Below are 20,819 nucleotides of genomic sequence, written 5' to 3'. Positions count from 1 at the left end.
GTAATAGGGGCACAAGGCAACGCCGGCCCCTCAGGGCATGTGACAATAATGAGACAGTGGATGTCAGGGGCACAGCAGAGAGAGGGTAGGATAAAGGTGGCTGTCTTGGCCTGTAATTTAGACAGGAAGGTCTGGCGGCTGGTGGGAAGGCCTTGGTGGGGCCGGGATGGTCCCGAGGACTGCGTGCTGCCGGCCCAGCTACGCCCCTGCCTCAGCCAGACAATGAGCCTCTGGAAGGTGTTGGCACACAGGAGGGTCCCTCAGGCGGCGCGGGGGGTGGGGTGCGGGGAACAGCAGGGGATCAGGGAGGAGCGGGTGAGACTCCGCAGGAGTCTGGGGGCAGGTGGAGAACTCTTCCTGGTTCTGGGGAGCAGGGCTCTGGGAAATGATGGGGTCGGGCTCCACGGTGGAGAAGCAGCTGCGGCAGCACCGAGAGCCGGCTCACGGAGCACTCGCACGCCCGCCTGCGCAGTGCACCTGGCGGCCTGGCGCCTCACTCTCTCCACCTGTGAAATGGGGTAGCAGCGCAGGGAGCGCCGGAAGGAGAAAGGTTTGCAAACCGGGAAGCGCCGGCGGTGGTGGGCGGGGCGGCGCCTGGAGGCGGAGCCCGGCCTGCGGCCCCGCAGAGCCCCGAGTCGTCGTAGTGGCCGCGGTAAGCGGAGAGGCGGCGGCGGCGACGCGGCGGCGACAGTAAGTGCGGGCCGGCGGTCGGGCGCGGGTCTGGCTCCCGCCCAGCTCTTCAGGCTCTCGGTCGCCCACTGGGCTCGCGCAGTCGGCGGCCTCTCGCCGCGGCCCTCCTGGGGGGCTCCACGGGAGCCTCAGGACCCCGGCCTCTGTCTTGGCGCCTCTCGCTGTGACCCCCTCCCCAGCGTCCCTCCCCTTCCTCTCTGCTCTCTCCTCCTCCCCCTACTTTCCTCTCACTTTCCCTCTTTCTGGGTCTCTCTCTTCTTTCTCCCCCAGATTCTCTGCCCTCCTCCCCATGGATTTCCTGAGACTGGACCTCACCTCCTGGATATGGGGGGCCTGGGTATGGACAGGTCAGCCCAGAGTATCCAGAAGGTGGCTGACTGTCCAAACTGAGAAGCCTGAGGCTGGGGGTGTCCACAACCCCAAGGCAGATTCTGCCATGGCCTCTGGGTGGCACCGTGTGTTTCCCAGCAGTGCTTTCCAGTAGGTTAGCTTCACCAGCCCCCCTGCCCCCATTTCATAGGTGAGGAAATAGAGACACAGAGGCGAGACTGACTTAGCCAGAGTCAGTCAGAATCTTCCTAGAAACCAGCACCCAGACCCGGAGGATGGCCTGCAATGACTCCAGGCCCCGCGAGTTTCTGCTGCTTTGTGCAGGGGCTGCCCCTTGCCCCAGGTCACCCAGGACGGGAGCAGGGCTGAGCCCAGCCAGCTCCTGCAGGTGCCTGAGGAACACACTCCAGGCCACAGCCAGCCCACCAGCCGAGGCTCTTCCTTACCTTTCTTTTTAATCCAAAAGCCAGCAGCTAGTTTTCATAAAGCGTAATAAGACTTTGCTCACTCCAGTGCTTTGGCCTGTGACCTGGGTGAGAGGAAATTCCAGACTCCTTCAGAAGCTTTGTCAAGGCTGAATGGTCCTGGACAAATAGATGCCTGGAGCTGAGAATGGACTCTGGCAGAGTGTGGCCTGGGTGACCGAGCTGTTGGCCCCTGCACCGACCCTTGGAGCTGGAGCATCTGGAAGGAACCACTTGGTCTTTATCTGTTGTCCTACGTGGGTCATAATTTTTACATTTTAAACACTAATTTAGAAATGGTGTGTGTGTGTGTGTGTGTGCACGCATGTGCATGTGTGGCCACACTGTCTGGTTAGTGCTGAGCTCCCTGTGAGCAAAGCTGGGAAAGGGCTCTGCTCAACCAGGGGAGTTTAAAATAGACCTGATGACTCGGATGCTCTGGGTATCCGGCATCCTCCTGCCTGCCTGCTGCAGGGTATATGCTGCCCCAGCAGGGGAAAACATCCTGGCTGCACAGAGTCCATTCATTCAGCAAACACTGATGAGGGTGCCCTGCAGGGCTGCATTCACCGCTGCTCACAACTCACTGGCCAGGAGACCTTCCAGAAAGTCTGTACTTCGAGCCAGCAGACAAGGGTGCATGTTGCCAGGCACCTGCCTCCCAGGGATGCCAAGGAGTCCAGATGGGCTCAGACTGTTTGGCTATGTAACCTTACTCTTATTGTGTGACTCTGGGCAAATTACTCAACCTCTTTGAGGCTCACTCTTCACCTGTGAAATGGGTCTTAGAGTACTACCTACTGTACTGCGCTGTTGTCAGCCTCAAGCGCTAGGTACGGACCTTGACATGCATGAGTACTGCATTTAATTTTAACTATCAGGAATTCTTACTGTTTGAATGTGGGACAAATCAAGTGACTTTAAGTCCTCATTCTTTGCTTCTGATAAAAAGGAGACAATAATTCCTGTCCTGCCCAATTCCGGGAAATGTTGTGAGGCTCTCCCGAAATAGTAGCAGAGCCTCATAAGGCTCTGTACCTCTGTGACAGAGTGTTCCCATCTCACCTGGCCTGGCTTGATGCTCTGAGTTAAGGCTCAGACTCCTATGTGAGCCGAGATGCATTGATTTGTTTATTGCAGAAGGGACTACAGAGTATCCCATCCTCAGCTTTATGGAAATATTTCCCATTTATCAAGCTACTGCCATGGCCTATGTGCTATATAGAGCATAGAAGTAGGCATGCTACCTTGCAGCCAAACTCCGCAGCCAGCCAGCCAGGTGACAAGCCCAGGATGGCAGGGAAGGCGCTGATGTTTGTTAGCATAGCCAGCCAGTTGCAGTTTACAAAAACCATTGTAAAAAGGCTTCCCTGGGTTTGCGGATGGGGATGGGGAAGGTGAGGCTCAGAGCATGGTGACTTGCCCAAGGCCATGTACACAATTGTTACTGGCAACCTGGAATCTTCAATTTGTCTCAGCTGCTACCGCAAATGGGGAGTTGCTGTCTCGTGGTGGCATGTGATGAACAGAGGTGGGGACCCAGGCCGGAACTGCAAGCTCAGGCTTGGCCATTGACCTGGTTTGTGACCCGTTCTTTGGACCTTGGTTTCCCCACAAATGAAATGAGAGAGTGGACTATTAGATGTTTCAAACCAGCTTCTGGGGGCAGCTCTAGACACCATGAGTTTTTTTTTTAATATTATGTAATTTGAATGCCTTTATTTTTATTTATAATTTTATTTTTGAACAGATAGTTCACAAAGTTCAGAATTCGAGAGGCGCAGAAGAGTATGCAGTGAAGTCCCCACCCTCTCCATCCCTAGCCTCCCACCTCAGAGGCAACCACTGTTTGAAATTTTTTGTGTGTCCTTCCAGAGGATATACATACATATGTGTGTATTTTCTCCTTCCCATCTACCCCATCCCTGCTTTTTTTGCACAAATAGTACCATATTCTGCACACTTTTCCTGCTCCTTACTTTTCTCACATAAAGTTGAAGAGTTTAGAGAGCACTGTGTGCTCATCAGGGGTCCTAATTCCTTTTGTTATGGCTGCTTAGAAAGTTCGATGCCTTGAGACCAGATTTGCCCTTGCAGATTGATTGCCACAGGCCCCACCATGCCGCATTGCCTTACTCCCAGCTGCCCCACAATTATTTGCTACTCTGTCGCCCTTGTATGGACTGGGGGGAACCTGAGGTCACTTACAGTGTGACATCTTGTCCTTCTCCCTAATCTTTAAACCTCAAGCTCTCGAGCCACGCCTTGGTGACCCTGTAGACCTCAGAGTGGGGACACAGTCAGCTCTGTAGGACGGGTGAGTCCCGGCTTCAGCTTCTGATCACCTGCCCCATCTCTGCTTCTCTCTCTGCTCCAACAGTGGCCATCGTCTCAGAGGATGACTTTCATCAAAGCTCCAACTCCACCTACAGAACTTCAAGCAGCTCTCTCCGAGCTGACCAAGAAGCACTGCTTGAAAAGCTGCTGGACCGCCCACCGCCCAGCCTGCAGAGGCCTAAGGACCGCTTCAGTGGTACCTACATCATCTTCTTCAGCTTGGGCATCGGTGGCCTGCTGCCATGGAACTTCTTTGTCACGGCCCAGGAGTACTGGATATTCAAACTCAGCAACTGTTCCAACCCAGCTACAGTAGAGGAGCCTAAGAGCTCGGACATCCTGGTAAGGCGTGTTCCTCCTGGGAGGCGGTGAAGGGTGACTTCATTTGGGTGCACCCATCCAGGGAGGCTTGTAGCGTCCTAAGAGTATGGATGCAAATTGGGAAGCTGTGGGGAGTATAGTACGTAGATGGAATTCACTTCAGTCCTAAAACATGCTCTGTGTTGTATATGAGGCCTCATGCTTCACGTGGCAGGGGAAGATGGAAATGGATAAGAGACAGTCCCAGCCTTCACATTGCTTAGTATTTAACTTGGGGAGGAGATGCAAATGTTGATTCTGTGCAGTGTGGTATGGTAACCAAGAATCCAGAGTCCATGCCTCCAGGAGTTTGAAAGGGTGGGTATAATAGTGCTAAATTCACCTGTGAGTTGCAGAAAATTCCATAAGAGCAGTGGCTACCACAAGATGGAAGGTCATTTTTCTCTCATGTGCAAGTCTGGAGGGGACCAGCCCAGTGCTAGTGTGATGTTCCATGTTGGCAGGAACCTAGTTACTCCACCATGTGGGGCTTCTGTATTCAAGATCACTTCATAGTCCAGGATGGCTGTTGGAGTTCTAGCCATTACATCAAATAGGAAGAGGAAAAGGACAGGTATAAGAACATAAACACGCTGGGAAGTAAAACACATTGCTTTTGCTCATATCGCATTGGTCAGTCATGTGACCACAAGCACTGCAAAGGAGGCTGGGAAGTGTAGTCTTTAAGTGTTGTCTTTATCCCAGAGAACCATGTACCCAACTCAGATAGGAGTTTGTGTAGTTATGGAAGATGGGGAATTGAAGGCTGGGCGTAAGTAGTCTTGTCATTAGGGGAGAGATCTCTGCAACTTAGAAGAATGGGGAGGAGACATTCCAGGTGGAAGGAAAACTCTGAGCTATGGCAGGTTGGGAGGAAAGTGCAGATGTCTATGAGGAACAGTGAAGCATCTGGTTTTGCTATATGTGGGGTGCACATAAGAGAGAAATAAGGCTTGAGATAATTTCCTGGGCCTTGAAGGCTTTGCTTGGGCCTTGAATGTCAAGGTGAGGAGTCTCAGTTTGGTTGGCAGTGGCATCAAGCCCTCTCTCTCCACCTGGGGCTGCTCATTTTGTGGGGCGACTTTTCCCACGGGCAGGGAGAGTGTTAAAGAAAAAATTATTCTGCCACTTGTTAAAGTGGTAAGGAAACCTTTACTCAAGACTGTCGCAGTAAGGGAGAGAGATTGGGCTCAGCTCCAAATACTGCAAGGACGAGTGGGGATTTATAGCTAAGGAGCAAAGTGAGGGGGTCAGTGGTTGGAACATTGCTAAGAGGAATCATCAGGATAGAGGGATTTTTTTTTCTCATAAATTAAGGTTTCATTATAATTTGGTTTAGTATAAAAATTGTCACTAACCTTACTTGGAAAGTAGCCATAGCATTTGAGAATTATTTCTTTTTTTAATGTTGAAGTATAGTTAATTTACAATGAAGGGTAGGGGGATTCTTGCTAAAGGCAGGCCAATGACACAGACACCAAGGGTGGGGGATGAAGAACTTGATCAGATCTCAAGGGTGATAAGATATCAAGGGTGGGGGGATTCTCCATAAACTGACTTAGCAGGATTCTTGGTAAGACTGAGCTGGCAGGTGGAGATAGGACGGGGGCTAAGGTCCACGTTTAGTGGAGAAGAGAGGGCTCAGTGTGGCTCCTCTCTGTCAGGAGCCTCAGTTTCCGCAGCTGATCTGGGGCAGGGTGTGCTCTCTCTTGAAAGCTCATGGATGGGGGCAGCAGGGTGCTCTAAAGGCATGCCAGGCCGGGGGCTGCCAGCTGCTCCTCTCCTCCAGGGGTGCCCCAGGGGACAAGAAGAGGACACCCTAGCAGACCCTAGCCATACCCATCAACTGGCCTAGGAGTTGGCTCGCCACCCCTTTTCTGAGAGCACCTTTGAAATCCCTGACCTAACCCCACGGAACTTTCAATGAGTCTGACGCATTGACTGAGGCATCCCTGTTGTCTGTCTGGAAGGGCTCTACCATGGCTCCGCAGTGGAATCACCCAGGAAGCTTTTTAAAAATTCCAATCTGGGCCCTACCCCCGAGATTCTGATTGAATAAGGCCGAGGTGAGGTGTGGACATGGGCATTTTGAGACTTCACACTCCCTTCTCCAGCCCCAGCCCCTTGATTCTGACACCCTGTGAGGGCCTCTCCCTGTTACCTGAGGAATTCACAGAGGCCAGAGCAGTGCGTATAAACTCATTTCTGCAGGGAAGGGCTGTCACAGAACCTAGTATAGTAATTTAGAGCGTCCTACTCAAGGCGTGGTCTTGGCACCAGGCGTCACTGGGAGTGTGTTAGTGATGCAGAGTCTCAGGCCCCCAGACTGACTGAGTCAGGAGCTGCCAACACGCCACCCTGGGGACTGGCAGGCGTGGTAGAGTTTGGGAAGCACTGGCTAGGGCAGGGCTTTTGGAAGCAGACTGCATGGGTTCAAACCCTGCCTCTGTTCTTAGCCACCTGGCCTCTCGGTGCTACCTCATCTTGCAGGTGTATAACAGGAGGATAATACACCCACCACCTTCTTAGGGTTGTTGTGAGGATTAAGTAAATTAATAGGCATGCAAAGCACTTAGAACAGGGTCTGGCACCACTGCTGTGAGTTCTGTATAAACATTATTATTGTTATTATCCTTCGAGGGATGGGGCCACACTTCTGAGCTGCATGTGGCCCTGGTGTATTTCCAGACGTCTGGCTGGCTTAGCCAGGGTGCTTTATGATCCACTTTTATTTACCAGTGACTCAAGCGTCCCAGCTTTCTGCCAGCCTCCGTAAATCAGCCAGCGCACTTGGGCTTCATCCAGAAGATCCCTCTCTGTCTGGGCCAGCACCCAGCCTTGGATGGCCCCCAGGGCTACATTCCATGTGCACCTGTCCTGCCTCCTCGGGGCTGCCCAGGGCAGGCGAGGATGTGCGGTCCAGTCTCTGGGAGTGGCCCTCGCCCAGTGGAGGTGTGCCGTGAGCGGCTCTTGCTGCGAGGCAGTCCCTCCCCGGCTGCAGGCACTTAGCATTCCAGGCCCTGCTGCTATGCTTTATTGCCTCTTTCCAAGTGCTGCCAGGTGCAGATGTAGTACCTGCGGCTGCCCGGAGCTCCTGGCTCTTGGCATCGGAGATGAGAGACCTGTCACCCCTCGATTCATGGGCCAGGTTTGGGAAGCAAGCATGCTGGGGTGTTTCTGCATTTTGTGGGCCATTTTTCTTGGCCTAATTCCTCATTCCTGCCACCCGCCTCCCCAGTTCTTTCCCCCTCTCTTCCTGATTTCCCTGCGAGAGGCGGCTGGTCTGTGCTGTCACCTGAGGGCTACTCTGTGCGGAGCGAGCGGGGGAGAGTCAAATGGGTCCGTCTCCAGCCACCACCTGCAACTCAATTAGCTGTGGGTCTGGATGTTGGATGTTCTCCGTACTTCCTTTTTATATTTCCCAGGGATGGATACCATTGGGTGGGGAATTTGACTCCGTAAGGGGTGTTTGCACAGGCCCCCTCCCCAGTTATGTCACTTTCAAGGTCACCCCGCTTCTCAGGATCATTTTCTTCTGCCTGGAACACCCTTGGGGTGGTTTAGAAAGCATTCTCAGGCTCGCCTGCCCCCTTGTCTCCGTTCTCTGGAATAAGAACTTTGAATAAACTCACCACAGGACTGTGGGCCCAGAGCCAAAAAAATTAGAGCATAAATGAGGAAGAATTGATAGGAAAAGATGGTGCTTTGGGGAGCCGTCTTCTGAGCCTGACTCTGGGCCACCATGCTGGCAAGGGTGTTAAACACACCGTCTCTCATTAACCCTGTTTTTGGTTTTTTTTTTCAGGCAAAAAGCCAGAGGCTCAGAGAGGTTCAGTAGCTGGCCCCTAATCACATAGCTAGGAAGGGCTGTAAACAATTTTACGGAGAATTTAGGTGGATAGATGACTGCAGAATTTGTCCTGCTCAGAGGGTAGTGCAGAGGGGACTGTCCTGTAGACAGAGGCCGCCCCACACCCTGATTTGGCCAAACCCTATTATCTTTCTTCCTGTGGAGAGCCTGACCCTGGTGTGGCCTCCTTTTCCACCCTGGAAGCCCAGGTGCCTTAGCTGTACCCCTGGATTCTGGACCCAGCTTCCAAGCTGTCAGCATCCCTGATCCCTTCCCCACACCACCTCTACCACTTCCCCCTGCCCCCCACCCCAGTCCTCCCCTGGCTCTGGGGTTCGTAAATCATCCCTGATCCTGTGGAGGGCCTCCTTGGCCTCTCCTGCAAGCCTGTAGCGCTGCCACTGGGCCAGGGACTATAAGGCGGACACACACCCCCTTTCTGCCCCAGAGAAGGTGGTGATGACACCTTCTCCCGGTCATCCCCTGCCACGAGGCCTCCACGGCCCCTGCCCACGCATTCTTCCCATTCGCCTTGGCCTGCCCAGGGCTCCTCTCTCAAGGGGCTGCGGGACATGGCCAGGTCGTGGGTGGGACCCACAGTCCGACTTGGTGTCAGCGGGGCCAGGACCCGGGCCTGGCCATCTATTGCCATCCCGTCCATCCCCTGACCAGAGGCGCCCCAGGGGCCCAGACCAGGGAGTGGGGCAGGAGGTAGGTGTGTCTGTTACTCCTGGGAACCTCCCCTGCCTCAACCCTTCTGAACTACGGGCTCCTCATCTGGGTCCCCAGAGCCTGACGTACTTCCCCATCAAGTCCTCGCCCCACAACTCATGGTACTGAGGACTTATTGTGGGGTAGCAACACTCTCAGCACTTTGCCTGCATTAACTAATTTAACCCCCAGCACCCTGTGAGGTAGGAACTGCTATTATCCGTGGTGACAGTACCCTTTTCAAAGGTGAGAATGCCTCCCCCGCCAAACCGTTTGCTCTTTGGGAATAGTGAGTACAGTTCTCTTACTCTACATCCCTGTGCCCCCAGCACAGAGTTGCACATGATAAATATTTGTTGCTTTAGTTATTATATGGCTGGGAAAGAAAGCCCCATCACCCCAATCCACGATAGGGGTGTCATGGTTTTACAAAGAGAAGAAGATCTGGGGGTCACAGTGGCCACCACCAAAGGAGTTTTGACGTTTCAGGTGGGTTAGCAGAGACATGACGTGGGATTCCTGCATAGGGAAGGAATCCAGGTTGATCTGGTTCAGCAGGTCTCTGAGCATCTTCTCATTTATGGCACCTTTGTCCTGGCCCAACCCCTCAGCCCCACAAAGAAGCAGGATAGCATGACTTGGGAACTATTCTTACCACTAAGGGCAGACATCCCAATTCAAGGAGAAGGGTTAAAAGCAACCAGGATGAACTAGTTTAGAGAAGGACAGATTATCAGAGGTCTTGGTAATGACCTGTTGATTTTACAAAGTCCCTGCCACACAGCCTGTACCTGCCGCCATTGGACCCACCATCTTACTTCATCTGCAGGATGACCTGGTGAGTTAGGTGCTGTAGCCCTAGTTTTCAGATGGAGAAACTGAGCCTCACAGATTTGGAGCCACTGACCCAAGGTCACTGACTAGCAAGTGACAGAACTGGGCTGTGGACCAGTCTGGAGGTCAGTGGAGCCTGTGCTGGTAACCGGCGTACTCTGGCCTCTCCATCTCCCCTAGCGTCCTCCGCTCTGGCTGTACAGTAGAATCACCTGGAGAGTTGTAAAAACCTACCCGCCTGCCCAACCCACCTGATTCTGGTGACATTGAAGGAGGGGCCTGGGCAGAAGCATTTTTAAGCTGTCTAGGTGAGGCTAACATGCAGCCACATGATCCAAGAGTAAGGTTAGCAGGTGGGGGTAATGAATAGCTGTCTTCTGCCTCTACCAGAGCATCCATTGAATGGGCTTAGGCTACATCGTGAGAGACTTAGGTGAGCCCTCTAGAAGGACTTCCTGCAGTACAAGTGGTCAAAGCTGGCAGTGGAGGGGAGGATGAGAGCAGGCTCCCTACTGGAAGTCCAAGGAATGGTTTTCCTTAACCTGGTCTTCAGAGAGTGTGGGGTCCTCTCTGGGACCCTTACAAATGGAGGTGGTGATGCCAAAAGCTCAGCCTTTTTTGCACCGGTGCCAAATCAAATCTCAGAGACAGAGTTTTGGGTAATGTAGAAAAGAATAGCTTTATTGCTTTGCCAGGCAAAGGGGGACACAGCGGGCTCCTGCCCTGAAAAGCTCTGTGTCCCAACCTGGAGGATTTGGTGAGTTTTATAGTAACGGTTCAAGGGTGGGGTTGCTGATAAGATCAGGGTGTGTGCAGGGCCTGTTTTTTTTTTTTTTGCACAGTACACGGGCCTCTCACTGTTGTGGTCTCTCGCGTTGCGGAGCACAGGCTCCGGATGCGCAACTCAGCGGCCATGGCTCACGGGCCCAGCCGCTCCGCGGCATGTGGGATCTTCCCGGACCGGGGCATGAACCCGTGTCCCCTGCATCGGCAGGCGGACTCTCAACCACTGAGTCACCAGGGGAGCCCTCAGCTAATCTTCTTGATGAGTTTCTCTGGTATGAAGAATGCTGACATCTTCCATTTGTTGGGTTTTAATTCTATAAAGAGCTTAAAAACACTGTTGTGTATATCCCTTGAGTCCAGGGCCCTGCCCCAAGGCTGCACTATTGTTTCTTGGCTGCCCCTCCCTTGTCTCTGCATCCCCTCTCTTCCCTGATTAGCAGCTGTTCGAATCTGCCCCTTGGAACTCAGGTCATGGAGGCTGGAGTCTGTTCCCTACAAGAAAGGGGGTACAGAAGGGCTTCTGTGCCCAGGAGCCCCATAAGGTCCTGCTCTGTTTCACTGGATGGAGGGTCTGGTGCTCGCCTGACCTAAATGCTTTGGGCTTAATTCCTCAACATGACTCTGCTGTCCCCTGATGCCTGACAGCCTGGAAAGAGACTTCAGCTCTTCCTCTGGGCACACGCTCAGTGTGAGCTGAGGGGTTCCATAGCCACCTTCCTCTCCCTTCTTGTTTGCCAGCCTCCTGAAAAAGGAGCACTAGAGCCGACTGGGCCCTGAAGTGGATGTCCTAGCACCTAGGGTCACACAGGCCAGAGCAAGTGAAGCCATGAGAACGGAGGACAGGGAAATGGAGACAGTCCCGGCCTCTGCTCTCCTGGGCTGCTATCACTGCCAGGACCAGCCAGTACCCTCTCTGTGCTGGATCAGGGAGTGGACTGTGACCTGCTCCTGGAGTTTTAAGAGCCCTGGGTAGTTGATTTTGTAAAAGCTCTGTACCTGAGAGGAAGCTGGGTCTGTCTGTCTTGTGGGACTGCAGGGTAGCTGGGAGCAGCCCAGAGGGTGACAGGACTTCCTTCAGCCCCAGTCCTAGCGGTGCCCTCCCCCGCTGTGTGGCTTGGGGCCAGGCTTCGTGGCCCCTGGGTGCCCTGAACACAGACCCACCATGGAGCGTCCGCAGCATGTACAGAACGCTCCAGATGTCGCCGGGAGGGAAGTCTGGTATTTACTGCGCATCTCCTACATGGTAGCTGCGGTGTGAGGACTGGGCCAAAGCCTCCTAACATTCACCGCCTTTATCAAACCCTCGCCCTGTGCCAGCCACTGTACTAAGGGCTCTGACTTGTTTATTAATTCCACGATATGTATTAAGCAACCTGCTGTGTGCCAGAAGCTTTCTTTTCCTTATCTCTTTTGCTCTTTACTACAGCCCTCAGGAATAGGTATTATTATACCCATTTTACAGAGAAGGGAACCAAAGCTCAAAAACTACAGGTTATTTGTTCCCAGGCACAAAGTCAGTGACTCAGGCCGGGCCATCTGAACCCACATTGTCCATGCCCTTAACCCTGGGCTCCATATCAGCCTTTCCAGGTGTTTTCACACTACACATTTCATCTGGCAGAACGTACATGTCTGTAATGGAAAGAGCAGTTTCATGAAGCAGTACCTACACTTAAAAAAATCTCTGATTGTAGTTTTCAGGGAGGAGCAAGTGATCATCCGTGCTGATCTTATAAATGGCTTATAAGCCACCCAGGCTGAGGAGCATGGAGAGTTTGCCTCTGGATTTAACCTCGTGTGGGCCCTTGGTGGCCTTGGGGAGCAGCGACATGGGGGTAGGGGCAGAAACTGGACCCGAGGCCGTGAGGGAGAGGATGGGGGAGGGACTGGGGAGACTGCCAACCTGGGAACTACCTCTAGGAGTTTTGCTCTGCAACTCTTTCCTTCTGGGGGATTGGAGCGGGAGTTACAGGGGATGTGTGGTCAAGAGGGTACGGATATTCCGGGTTTGTTGTATTTTTAACACAGGAGAAATAGCAGGTAGTTTGTGTACTCATGTGAATGGTCCAGTGGAGAGGGGACCGTGAGTGCTGAGGAAGAGCAAGAAACATAGCTGAAAAAAAAAAAAAAAAAAAAAAAGGGCTTCCCTGGTGGCGCAGTGGTTGAGAGTCCGCCTGCCGATGCAGGGGACACGGGTTCGTGCCCTGGTCTGGGAAGATCCCACATGTCGCGGAGCAGCTGGGCCCATGAGCCATGGCCGTTGAGCCTGCGTGTCCAGAGCCTGTGTTCCGCAACGGGGAGAGGTCACAACAGTGAGAGGCCCGTGTACCGCAAAAAAAAAAAAAAAAAAAAAGAAACATAGCTGAGTGCAGTCTGCGAGCAGACAGGGCCTGGGCTCGGGGCACAGTGGAGGGGGTCCCGGAAAAGCACGCAGATGATTCAGCCTGAGGAACAGGAAAGAAGGCAGCAAAAGAGAAACTGAAATAAAATTCTGGTTGTGACCCATTAAGTGGATTTCATATCCTTCATGAACAGGGTTGCAACCTGGCATTTGAAAGCCCTGCTCCACCCATTTGCCTGTCACCTCACATCCAGCCATAAGGATGCATTTTGCCCACGGAGGAGGAAAGTGAAGCAATAAGTGACTTGCTGAGGCCACAGGGCTATGAAGACAAGAGTGGGGGCCGCAACCCAGGGGCATCTGAGCCTGCATCAGGTTTCCTGGGGCATTTGGCAGACACCCAGATTCCCAGGCTCCACTGTGCTGGCTCCTCCTCCCTGGGGTGGGCCTGGGCACTGTTGCCAGGTGCTCCGGACATGGCCAGCTGGCAGGGTAGCAGGTATCCAGGTCTCCTCTGTCCACATGCTGTTCCTTGAGAAGCACCATTCTGGGTGTAGATGGATCATGACGCTCCTGCAGTCCACTCCTAGTGCAACTCAGATCTCTCCGAATGGAAAAGATTCCATTTGACAATCTCCTTTTTTTTTTTTTTTTTTTTCTGTACGCGGGCCTCTCACTGTTGTGGCCTCTCCCGTTGCAGAGCACAGGCTCCGGACACACAGGCTCAGCGGCCATGGCTCACGGGCCCAGCCGCTCCGCGGCATGTGGGATCTTCCCGGACTGGGGCACGAACCCGTGTCCCCTGCATCGGCAGGCAGACTCTCAACCACTGTGCCACCAGGGAAGCCCTGGCAATCTACTTTTTAAGAGCAGAATTCTGAAGAATAGTGCTAAGTGAGGGAAACACCCTTCCTTACACCATGAAAGCATATTAAAGCGGGATTTTGCCAGAGCCCTGTCATCCCAGGAAAGGAGGAGTTGGGGGTGGTCTGGGGGTCAGGCAGGTTAGGGTGGGGCTCTAGGCTTCCTGAGCAGGACATGGGTGAGTGGCCACCAGGCAGAGAGGGCAGGTCCCTCTTCCCAGCTGCCCAGTGGCCTGGGCTAGCATGAATGGCTGCTCTAAACCATTTTTAAAAAATAGAACCAAAGTGAGTCATTTTTTTTTAATTCCCTTGTCCACCCTCTGATTCTAACTGCAGACCCAGCCAGCATGTTATTCCCAGTAAATATACCTGTGATGGCTTTTTCTTCTGTTTTTAGCTCTTGCTGTGTCCTGCAGAGGGAGAGAAAAAGCCCGACCTGAAACGCTGTCAGTCATGCCTTCAGTGGCCTCGACTTCTCTTTTTATTTTCTCCCTGTGTGCTCAGGGCCCCTGTCCACGGCTGCGCCCCGCTCCCTGGCCCTCCCAGGCTATCGCTCGCTCCCCTTCTGCCTTCGGTTTTGTTTCTTCCTGCACACATCCTTAGAGTGTAGAGGTGATTTCCTCGACAAATTAGAACACGGCCTGGGCCTTACGTGCTCCAGTGTCTTCTCAATGTGATTGATCATCTCGAGTACCCGGAGAGCAGAACCAAACTGTAGTCTTTGCCGGGCGCCTTCATTACAGGGCCATAATCTGGGAGGGATCTGTGGTGGCAGCAGCGACCTGGGAGGCCCTCTTGGAAGTCTCGTGTGTGCACACACACGCAGGCACACATGCATCTGAGGCCTGTAGCAGCCTGTGGTTTCTGCCCACATGAACCCCCAGAGAAAAATAGCCTCCCTGTAGAGGAGAGGGCATGTTGGGTGAGGAAGTGCAGCTGGCTCTGCTCAGGACTGCCTCTTCCTGGTTGTGCTCCTGGGTTTCCTTCTACAGAGAGCAGCTGGAGCACTGCCAGGCCACCTCATTTTTTTTGCTTGTGTTTTGGTTTTTTGTCTACCACTTCCTCTTTAGGCACATGCCACAGGGCCTGGTCCCTGTCCCCAGCCATCAGCCCTGGGTTGCTGATGTGTGTCAGCCCTCTGGGGGCTGCAGAAGCTGAGGGTAGGTGGGGAATTTCCTTGGAAGGCCTCTTCCTCCTTGCCCTGGCCACATGATCAGGCTGCAGAAGAGGAAGGACAGGCTGGCCGAGCATCAGCAGGGACCGAGCCCTGAATCAGCTCTCACCCCGCAGAGGTTGTGTGTGGATTTACAGGCTCCCTGTTTCTCTGACCTTTCCCTCTACCTGTTTCTGAGCCATCTCCCTGCCTACTAAGATTCCAGCCTGAGGGTGCGTAGGGGGCACATAAAGATGAAGATCCAAGGCCTGCTTGCCCCTGGTCAGGGACCTGGCGAAGGTGGGGTGGAAGGTTGACGGAAGTGATGTTGCCATTTTCCGCGCTCACCCTGCGTGGTGGAAAAACCTGGGGCTCAGGAGAGCTGGATTGTTTCTGACTCTTTGTCAAATTTGCGGGGTAACTTAGGGCTCCATTACCTTATTTAAGAAACTAGATCGAGGCTGGCAAACATTTTCTAAAGGGCCAGAGGGTAAATGTTTTAGGTTTTGCGGGCCACAGGATCCCTGTTTAACAGGTACTCAGCTCTGCCCTTGTAGAGTGAAAGCCACTGTGGATAATTCGTAAGCACAGGGGTGCAACTATTTTCCAGTATTTACAAAGAAAGAGGGTGGGCAGATTTGTCCCCAGGCCAGTCTTTTGCCAGGACTAGCCGCTCCCTTGTGGTTCTCCCCCTACGAGCGTTGTGAGATCCGTTGTAGAGGTGCCTACCTGGCTTAATTTCTCTTCGTAACACTTATCACTGCGTGACATGTTGTCTGTTTGTTTATGCATTTGCCAGCTGTCTGCTTGACCAGAACATCAGTTCCACGAAAGCAGGAACTTGGACTGGATCCCCTGTTAATAGCTATAGGGCTCAATAAATATGAGCAGAGTGATGAGTTAATCAATAAGCATTTGTAGAGGGCCAGTCACGTGTCAGTGCTGGACTGCTGGCGGGGAGAGGGCACGGGAGGAAGACCGACGTCCCAGGATTAGACGCCGTGGTCCCGTATTCAGGGGGTTGGAATCTCACTGTGGGGTCATTATTTTACCCGCACGCTCAGACTACACCGGAGCAGACTTCCTTCCCTACCCCTGCCCAGTCGAGTTGCTCAAGCCTGAAACTGAGGCGTTACCTTTATTTCCCTCTGTCTTTCCACCCCCACCTTCAGCCCACTAGCAAGTCTTGTCAATTCTACCTCTGAAACGTCTCAGTCCCTCCAGTTCTCCCCTCCACAGTCTCAGCCTCGCTGGCCCCCAGGGCGCCCCCTTCAGTCGATTCTCCATGGAGGCTGCAGAAGTGGTCTCTTTAAGACAAAACAGAGAAGCTGTCCACTGCGCCAGGTAAGGGGACGGGGGACTGGGTCTGAGCTATGTGACTTTGGGCAAGTACCCGACCTCTCTGAGCCTCAGTGTCCTCCTCTGCAACATAGAGGGAGCAAAGACGTGATGAACACTCGGAACAGCACCATGTGGTGGGGGCTTGGTGAATGGGTGCCTGTACCACGTTTCTCAGCTGTTTAGAATCCCACATCCAAAACTCCAACCCCAGCCTGGACGCCCAGGCCCTGCCCATACCCCCAGCCTAGTCCCCTCCTCTCTCCCTCGCTCCCTGGATTCCAGAATCACCCTGGTTTTTCAGTTGCTTGAACACACCAAGCTCATTCATGCCGCAGAGCCAGCTGTCTGCTGTTCCCTCTGTCCAGAAAGCTTTTCTCCTCACCCGTCACACAGCTTATCCTTGGGTCTCTGTTCACACATTAGCATCTCACTACCCTCTCTAACATCAATCCCCCACTAGGCTCTATTTTACCCCCTTATTTGGTTTTCCTTTTTATCCCATATGTTATAACTTGCAGTCTTTTTTTAAAACTTGTTGCTTCCTCATTTTTTGCCGCCCTCACTAGAGTACCCCAGCTCCAGCACACGTTGGGCAAATAGCAGGGGCTCGGCCATTACTTGTTGAGTAAGTGAGTGAGCTTTGGGGATCGACTACCTTTATCATTTCTTGAATGAATGAATGAGTGGATAAATGCATAGCCCCTGCCACCCGCTCCTGCCAGGCGACCCGCTAGACCTGGCACTGGTCATGTGGTTTTGCTGCTCAGAGGCCTTCCATAGCTCCCTAGTACCGTCTGGGATAAACACCCCTCTGCAGCCTGCTACATGGGAGCACCTGTTAGCCTCCCTCACCCCCACGTGCCCCATCATTTAACCAAACTGGAGCCTGAGAAAGGTCCAAAAGAGAGGGGGACAGTACATGAGGAGCTCCAAGGAGGGGCCAGGAGGCCAGGCTACTGGCGGAGGGGGTGTCGCTGCTGGGCCCTTTGAGGCAGACAAGCACAGGACAAATGGGCTTGGCTTGTGGGTGAGGGGCTGTGGGCGGAGGAGGGAGCTGAGCAAAGGCGAGGGGAGAGCTGGGACCCGGGGGAGTGGACGTGAGCTGCAGTCAGGTGATGGGTACGCGGCGGGGGTGGGGGGGCGGCAAATCATGGAGCTGGGGTGAGGGTGAAAGGGAAACCGAGGAAACTTTGAAGGGAGGACACTGAGAAAAGGAGGGAGGAACCATGCGGCCTCGGGTCTTGTGGGTTCTCTTGAAGGCCTCTGATTTGGGAGCTTGGAGCTTGGGCTCAGCAGGCCACCCAGGCGGGATGGCCAGCTGGCAGCGGAAAGTGTTCTGGAGTCAGCGAGTGACGCCGTCAGAGCTGGGGGATGAACTCCCTGGGCAGGGCTGTAGCACAGGAAGGAGGGAGCTAATGAGGACCCTCCGATGGCAGAGAGTGCAGGGGACTGAGCCGCCGAGGAGGGGGCCTGGAGGTGGCCCGTGAGTCCAGGAGGGGGCGCTGGAGGGGAGGTGCAGTGGTTTCTCGTGGCTGTTCCATTAATAAGCTACCACAACCCACGTGGTGTAGAGCAGCAGGAATTTTATTCTCACAGTTCTGGAGGCTAGAAGTCCAAAAGCAAGGCTCCAGCAGGACCGTGCTCCCCCTCTACCCCCCACAAAGACTCTGGGAAGAATCTTGCCTCTTCCAGGTTCCAGGGGCTCCCAGCGAGCCTTGGCTTCCCTTGGCCTGTGGCAGCACAACTCCGGTCTCGGCCTCTGCGTTCACTGGGCGCCCTCCCTGTGTGTCTGTCTCTGTGCCCTCTCCTTCTTGTAAGGACACTGGTCCTTGGATTTAGGGCTTACTCTGATCCAGTGTGACCTCGTCTTAACTAATTATACCTGCAAAGACCCTATTTCCAAACCAGGTCGCATTTGAGATTCTGTGTTGACGTGAATTTGGGGGGGACACAGTTCAGCCCATTATAGTGGGTGGCATGTGGTGACAAGAGCCTGAGGGCTCAGACCAGGCCGTGGTTATGGGTGGGCTGCAAAGAGGACCCCTTGAAGGAGTCTTTCCCTGGAGCCACCCAGGAGCGGGTAAGGCATTCACAGTGAGGGCAGACGCTGCATTTTGAGGGAGTTTGGAGTGAAAGGAAGGAAGGGCCTGCTGGCCAAAGACAGTGAAGTCAAAGAGGTTTTTTTTCTTAGCCCAAGGGAGACCTGAGTGAGCCTCTTAGGCAGAAGAGTAGGAGGGGGCAGCAGTGAGGGAGAGAGAGAGGAAATGCAGGTGAGGAAGGTGAGGGTTCGTGGTGGAGGAAGAGCACCTTCTTGCCCTGGAAAGCTTTACACAGAGGGGAGGGAGGGCAGGGAGGCTCATTCCAGAAAACCTCAGGAACTTTGCTTATCCTCTGGCAGGAGTTCCAAAGGAGGTGTGAAAAAAGATCACAGGCTGAGGAGGGCTTCCAAGCTATTGAAGAGCCAGATTTATAGTGGCCCCAGGGAGTGTCTGGGCCTGGAGAAGGCCTGAGAGTCCATGCTCAGGCCAAGCATCAGGGCTGATGTTAGAACAGCATGCAAAGATCTCATGGGGCCTTCTTTCCTTGGAGTGGCTGGGTCATCTTTCTGGGCCTTACCTGTCTGGCTCTGACCCCAGCTTTGTTGTGCCGTTGGGCCCCTGGCTACCCCATCACACCTTGGTGGATCTGGGCTCCTGTTTCCCTCACCTCTCTGAGCCCTGGAACAGGCATTGCCCCTCCCTCCCTGCCTAGCCAGCCCTCCCTGCTCATCCAGGCCCCCAGCCACAAACCCCTTAGTTTTCTGAGGCCGGTGCCCCAAACAGGGGGCCTTAGAACCCACAGACAGAACGCCACCTGCACCCCTCACGGGGACAGCAGCTCTCTGCTCACTTCTTGGCCTGCCCAGGAGTGACTGTCACCAGTGCCAAGGTGGAGACGCTTCCCCTGCAGCATCCCAGACACAGAACTCAGCTCTGGGCTGTCCGAAGGCAGCAAGTTTGCAATGGCAAGCTATTCTTGGCTCCAGCCTGCTCGCTGCTGCTAATTTCATGCTCCTGTGATCCAGGTAACGCTTTGCTGCCTCGAGCTGCCACCCCCCAGGCTTGAATCGCTTTTTCTCGCCCCGCAGGAGCCCAGCTGCCTCCACCGTGCTCTTGAGGTGGGGGCCACGCAAAGCTGCCTCTCAGAAGCCACTGGGCGGCCGGCCCCAAGCTAGCTGGCCGCGGCTCGTGACTAATTTGCTGCACTTATTTCAAAGTGTGCAAATGGCATTCGGGGGAGAGGAAGCTTACCCAGGGCCTGCCAGAGATAAACGGGCTCATTTTGGGGCCTCCCTGCCTGAAGAAACCTCTTTCCCTGGACTCTGAGCTCAGAATTAAATTCTTCCAGAAGAGATGCTTAGCACGGAGCCTCTCAGCGTGGAGGAGAGGAAATGCTGCCCGACGTAAAATGCGCCTCACATCTGGCCAGCTGGCTCTGCTGGGTTTTTAGATTGTGTTTGAGGAGCATCTCTCCCCCTTCCTGGTGTTCACAAGCTGGGCTAGAGGGTCATGGACGGAAATGGTTTCTTCCTCTCCACTGCAAGTGGATCAATGCCCTGTGCCCCAGCCACAGGGCTGCTCCACACCGACCTGCCACCTGGGGGCCCCTGGCACCTAGCGCCCCTGGGCGGGCTCTGTCCACACTCTGAGTTTTGATCCCCGCCCCCACTCGTCCTGGGGTGTTCTGCTGGGGTTTGCATGGTCAGGAGAGAAGCTGGAAGCCTGCCCAGTGCTTCCCAACTACAGTGTCCTCCTTCACATGGCCTGTGCTTAGCAGCAGACCGTGTCCATCCATTTCGGTGGCTGACAGTAGTGAGGGCTTCTCTCTCAACCTTTATTTTTTTGTGTGTGCTTTTTACTGCTACTCCGATCTACAGGCCTGAGGAAAATGCACAAGGGAATGGACGGTGGGGTTTAAGGAAAAGAGAGAGTTAACAGGCAGAGGGGAGAACTCAAGCCCCCTCATTTGCTGGCTGGGGCAGAGGGAAGACGCCACCCTCATGGAAACTTTGATCCCGCGGGCTGGTCCCAGCTCACTGCTGGGAAGGCATGTGGGCTGCCAGTCCCGGCCTCTGGGGCAGCCAGTGACATGCTGTAATCCCAGTGACGGTGTTTGGGTGTGTGTGACTGTGAGGCAGGCGGCCTCAGCTACAGCGGCTCTTACGTTGTGGAGAGATGATAACGATCTCCCCATCCCACCCCTGCCCCGCATCAGAAAAGCCTGCCACCAGCACTCTCCAAATGTGCACCTCTGTGCAATTCATCCACCTCTGTTAGCCTCAAGCTTCTTATCTGTAAAATGGGAGCAATCCTAATTCTGACTTGCTCTTACAGGCTGAGTTAAGAGCAAATGGACTGGGGTCTGTGCAGGCCACATGTAAGCAGTTTTGTTCAAATGTCAATAACCTGGTACTGTGCAGGGCTTCCGTGTCCATTGGATTACCTGGCAAGTGCCAAAGAGGACCTTTGATGTTACCTCTGCCAGACGCCGAGCCCTAGGTAATTGCACAGTGCAGGGGAGATACTGGAGGGCAGGGGGATCAGACTAGACATTCAAGGAGCAGAAGTTTTCCTCTTTGTTCCTCAGAGCTGGGCTCGCCTCACACTGAGTTGGAGAATTTAGAATGGTGGGGCCGCTCTCTCTCCTCAGCACCCCGAGGGGGAGGGGCAGGTGCTGTGGCTGCATTCCTGCCTCTCTGCCCTGTGTTTGGATTGAATGG

At 54.0% G+C, this 20,819-nt stretch overlaps 1 protein-coding gene across 3 annotated transcripts in view; it reads left to right on the top strand.

Annotated features, from left to right (window-relative positions):
- The first annotated feature begins 609 nt into the window (after positions 1-609).
- SLC29A3 (solute carrier family 29 member 3) overlaps positions 610-20,819 on the top strand; it is a 43,573-nt gene continuing 23,363 nt past the window's right edge. For all 3 annotated transcript variants that reach the window (XR_014015082.1, XM_081224535.1, XM_081224534.1), the window contains exons 1-2: positions 610-690; positions 3,865-4,163. Coding sequence is in view for 2 of the 3 variants with exons in the window: in XM_081224535.1 (XP_081080661.1) it covers position 690; positions 3,865-4,163 (300 nt within the window). In the remaining variant the exon portion in view is untranslated. The remainder of the gene's footprint in view (positions 691-3,864; positions 4,164-20,819) is intronic.

This window comes from Mesoplodon bidens, assembly GCF_964165515.1.
Source record: "Mesoplodon bidens genome assembly, chromosome: 1".
In the NCBI taxonomy this organism is placed as follows: domain Eukaryota; kingdom Metazoa; phylum Chordata; class Mammalia; order Artiodactyla; family Ziphiidae; genus Mesoplodon; species Mesoplodon bidens.
The sequence above is the reverse complement of the archived record's forward strand: the minus strand, read 5'-3'. Positions and strand labels throughout refer to the sequence as shown.